Here is a 4,269-nt window from a genome sequence, read left to right on the forward strand (position 1 = left end):
GTCTGGTCTTAACACGTGATTTGGACATGATGTGTGAAGAGTTTCATAAATTGAGGAATGAAGTGTAAATTTATTTTTGAAAGCATATTTCATGCTCATGCAAGGACATTTAAATAACACTCAAGGATACGCATAAGTAAGTCATTCCCTTCCATCCCCCAACATCCCAGTCAGCCAGTAGCTGCTCAAAACCAATTAGCAATTTATTTTTTCTCTTCTAAAAAAATATATCCATGCTTCTGTCTGGACAATAATGCTTGTTTTCTCATCATTAAAGGAATTCAGGTCACAAGTGGGGGAAAACATTTGCATATCACGAAACTGATAAAGGACAGTATCAAGAATTTACAAATAATGTTTAAAATTCAATGATCAGCAAGAAATAACCCAATTTTAATAAGGACAAAAACAGTGTTATAAATATAGCAAAAAAAAAAAAAAATTGACTTCCAGGCCTCCCCTGGTGGCGCTGGTGGTTGAGCGCAGCACTGTGAAGCTGTCCACAGCCTCTGCAGTGCAGGTTCCATCCCGGCTGGTGGGCGAGAATCCCACACGGCGCGGCAGACCTCTCCTGTCTCACCCGCTGCTCCCCTCAGCAGTATATTTCATCAGTCTGCCTGTTCTGTTCTCCGCTCTGTCTCTAGTGAATCTTATCACCTCCCATGCATATGGCCTGTACCCCAGTTCTTATGCCTGAATAAATAAATCTTTTTATTTATATTTTATTTAATATTATTTATAGACATAGCAACTTATGTAGACATAGAAAAATAAAAATATGAACAAATGCTCAATATCACAGTTAAGAACAACAGTGACACCATCCCACTGCTGTCCAGGGTGTGCACAACAGGATCCTCATCAGGTTCATTGTAAAAGATCCTTAGGGGCTGAGAGACACATCAAAGCCCTAGGCACTGTCGCTGCCTGGTTGAGAACAAAACAGAACCTGGTCAGAGATGAGACCACAGCAGGGACTGATGAGGGTGACTCCTCCATGGAGTCCATTTACACTGTCCCCAGGGGCTCAGGGATCAAACCCCAGATCCACACTTACCTGCAGCCTGAGTGTAGCTTCCTCCTTGTCCTCCTGTGGGAAGAAACGTCATGTGAGACCAGGGAGCAGTCAGGTCAGAAGACCTAAAGGAATCTTTTAATCCTGCACAACAGGGAAGTTTTCAGAACTGTGACTAAAGACCCAGGTCAGGACTGGGAAAAATGAAGAAAGGAGGTGAGGGGGGGACTGGACCAAATGCCCTCTGGGCAACACCCATGTGTGTAGATAGTACTTCCCATTAACCAGGCAGGGCAAGATCTCCCTGGGACTTGAAAGTCCCCAGTGGACAAGATCCCCCACTCCCTTCCCTACCTGAGTGCTTCTTCCTCCACATCACTGCTGCAGCCACCGCAGCTCCAGTGAGCACAGCTCCAAGGAGAACCAGGCCAGCAATGATGCCCGCGGTGGGGATGGAGGACTGAGGAGGGGGCACTGGAAGGGAAGGGAAGATCATACCCTGAGCCCCAGACCTTATCCTGACCCTCTGAAGGGCTCCAGAAGGGCTCCTGATGGCCCTGAGAACAGCCTCAGTGCCCACATCCTCCTCCTTACCCCATCTCAGGACTTGGGGCTCCAGCAGCCCCTCATGCTGCACGTGGCACGTGTATCTCTGCTCCTCTCCAGAAGGCACCACCACAGCCGCCCACTTCTGGAAGGTTCCATTTCCCCCAGGCCTGGTCTCCACCAGCTCCATCTCCTGGGTCAGGTCCTCCCCATCTCGCTGCCAGGTCAGGGTGATGTCCGCTGGGTAGAAGCCCAGGGCCCAGCACCTCAGGGTGACCTCATACTCAGAGGTTGGGTGGTGGGTCACGTGTGTCCTTGGGGGATCTGAGGTGGTAAATTAGAAAACTCACTTTGTGTTTCCTCCATGGACACTGAGGAATCCTCATAAGACCATCCTCACAATGGACAAGACAACTGGTGTGGCAGGAATGACAGGGGTGAAGGATGTCCTGAGCAAACTCCATACAAATTCCATGATCACCAAAGGGAAGGTTGCGAGGACCTGAGGCTGGAGTTAAGCAACTGGGCTCTCCATTTCGGTATTTAACTGGTCATGTGGCCGGGAGTCACTGGCTTGGCCACCAGGTGTGCTAGGTTTTCGCCACCTCTGTGGGTCACTGGGATTCCAGGTCAGCGGAATGGGTAGGATGCATTTACAAACTTATCTCCCTCTTTTTCTCCCTGAGTTATTCATTTCCCATTCCCCTTCCCGTGTATATAAACCTTTCATCAACCTTTTGTGTGTGTCTGCAGTTTAACATTAAGAAGTCCCCTTTAATCGCAAGGGTGGGGACCCACAGTCAGGAAACCCCATTTTATATCGGGGTTTGCCCTGTAACAGCTAGAAGCATAAATTGTAAAAAAAAAAAAAAAAAAAAACAAAAACCTGTAGGATTCTCCTATTCCTTAGAAAGTTCTAGAATGAGGATGAAAGCCCAGGGCAGGATGAAGCAGAGGGAATGGAGCACAGACGTTTTATTCCTGACCTGGGTGGAAGGTGAATGACACAGAAAAGCAGGAATCACATAACTGGAAATGTTCTCAGACCAGAAACAAGACTGAGAGAGAAACTCGTGGTTCTCAAACAGGCCCCTGGTCAAAAGGACCCGGTGATGTGTGATGTCAGGGACTGTCTGTCTTTCTCAGGAGAGACAGATCCCTTCACTGTCCTTCAGGAGAAGCCGGAGTCTCTGGGAGTCTCTCTAGTGCAGAACATGAAACCCAGGGGAGTCCCCCTCTCGGGACTAGAGAGAGGACTCATTTCCCACAGTGATTCCGGGCAGGGGGGGACCGGGAGGCCTCCAGGCCCCTCTTACCTGTGCGCTGCAGAGTCTCCTTCCCGTACTCCAGGAATCTGAGCAGCCACCTCAAGTACTTGCCCTTCTCAAAGTTCCTGAATTTCTCTGCCTCACCCTGGGCCTCCCACTCGCGCCGGGTGATCTGAGCGGCCGTGTCCACCGCGGTCCAGGAGCGCAGGTCCTCATTCAGGGCCAGGTAATCGGCGCCATCGTAGGCGAACTGTCTGTATGCGCGGAGGAGATGCCTGTCGGGGCCCACGTCGCAGCCAGACATCCTCTGGAAGGTGTGAGAGCCTGTCCCCACCCCCCCACACACACAGCCCCCGCGTTACCCTGTGGTCACCCCAGGGTCACCCCGACCTCCCACGGGGAATAAACTAAACAGAAGGAAACGGGGTGAAAGTCCCTGGGGCTGTTCCAGGGCAGGTTGCAGAGAAGCCTGGAGGGGGAGACCCTGAGCGACCCCCACTCCCTCCCCTGGACCCATGCCAGCTCACTGGTCTCGCTCTGGTTGTAGAGGCCGCGCAGGGAGTCCAGGTGCGCTCGGAACCACACTATGTTCTGCCTTAGGATCTTAGTCCTCCAGTCCCACTCCTCCTGCCCCGTCTGCTCCGCCCAGGGCGCCCGCGGCTCAGCGCTCTGGCCCGGAGAGTCGCTGTCGAACCACCCGTACTGCGTGTCGTCCACGTAGCCCACGACGATGTACCGGGGCTCCCCGAGGCCGGGCCGGGACATCGCGGTGTGGAAAGTCCTCAGGGAGTGGGGGCCTGGGGGCGGGAGGGGAGACCCGGGCTATTCTTCTCACCTTTCGGGGGCTCGCGTCCCGGGGGCCGCCCACGAGACAGAAAGTGGGTGAAAGACGAGAGAGTGAAAAGCGGCTGCGGGACGAAAATGGCCGGGACTCGGGGGGCCAGAGGAGGCTGGGGTCTCGGGGGACGGAAAGGGGCCAGGACGGGGCGGGGCCGAGGTGGGGGACAACTAGGGCGGCGGCGAGGTCGCGCCTTTCCCACGCCCGCCCGCGCCCTCGCTCCCGCCTCCGGAGCGCCCTGTCCCCTCCCGACCCGCACTCACCCGCCCGGGTCTCCCTCGGGGCCGCGGTCACCGCGAGCAGGAGCAGGAGGGCGGCGCCCCCCATCCCCCAGGACGCGCCTCCACCCAGGCTGGGGAGACGGAGTCCCGGGGGGTGGGTGAGGGCTTTGGAACGGGAGCCGCGGGGCTGCTGATTGGCTGCTCTGGAGACCTCCAGGCAATGGGGAGTGAGCCCTGGGGTGACTCACCAGTATCCAGGAAGGAGGACCCGACACGGGCTGTGACAAGTGAAACTGGGGAGATGAGGAAGCCCCGACAGTCACCTTCCAGCCCCAGACAGCGCCCTGGGGACTGAGACCTGAGAGCCACACCCCGAGACCC

At 54.9% G+C, this 4,269-nt stretch overlaps 1 protein-coding gene across 2 annotated transcripts; it reads right to left on the bottom strand.

Moving 5' to 3' along the window:
- Positions 1–296: 296 nt before the first annotated feature.
- Positions 297–3,994, bottom strand: LOC119252057 (class I histocompatibility antigen, Gogo-B*0201 alpha chain-like). Of its 2 annotated transcripts, none has more exons than XM_037519279.2 (7): positions 3,931–3,994; positions 3,357–3,626; positions 2,878–3,153; positions 1,610–1,885; positions 1,370–1,489; positions 1,058–1,090; positions 297–927 (listed from the first exon to the last, which is right to left on the bottom strand). In XM_037519279.2, exons 1-7 carry the CDS (start codon positions 3,992–3,994, stop codon positions 911–913), a joined length of 1,056 nt encoding a protein of 351 aa, XP_037375176.1. In that variant the 3' UTR covers positions 297–910. The 2 variants fall into 2 exon arrangements, with proteins under 2 accessions (XP_037375176.1, XP_054554522.1); XM_054698547.1 differs by having other exon boundaries at positions 1,058–1,159.
- Positions 3,995–4,269: the final 275 nt, after the last annotated feature.

Source organism: Talpa occidentalis, unplaced genomic scaffold (genome assembly GCF_014898055.3).
Source record: "Talpa occidentalis isolate TD23 unplaced genomic scaffold, MPIMG_talOcc4v2.1 talOcc4.2, whole genome shotgun sequence".
NCBI classification, from domain to species: domain Eukaryota; kingdom Metazoa; phylum Chordata; class Mammalia; order Eulipotyphla; family Talpidae; genus Talpa; species Talpa occidentalis.

What these genes read in the sequence shown, in the direction of transcription:
- LOC119252057 (XM_054698547.1), bottom strand. Translation starts at nt 3,994, where the DNA reads ATGGGGGGCGCCGCCCTCCTGCTCCTGCTCGCGGTGACCGCGGCCCCG. An exon ending in CCCGAGGGAGACCCGGGCGG is followed by an intron (nt 3,627 to 3,930) that starts GTGAGTGCGGGT and finishes TCCCGCCCCCAG; the next exon opens with GCCCCCACTCCCTGAGGACT. An exon ending in GCCCCAAGTCCTGAGATGGG is followed by an intron (nt 1,490 to 1,609) that starts GTAAGGAGGAGG and finishes CTTCCCTTCCAG; the next exon opens with TGCCCCCTCCTCAGTCCTCC.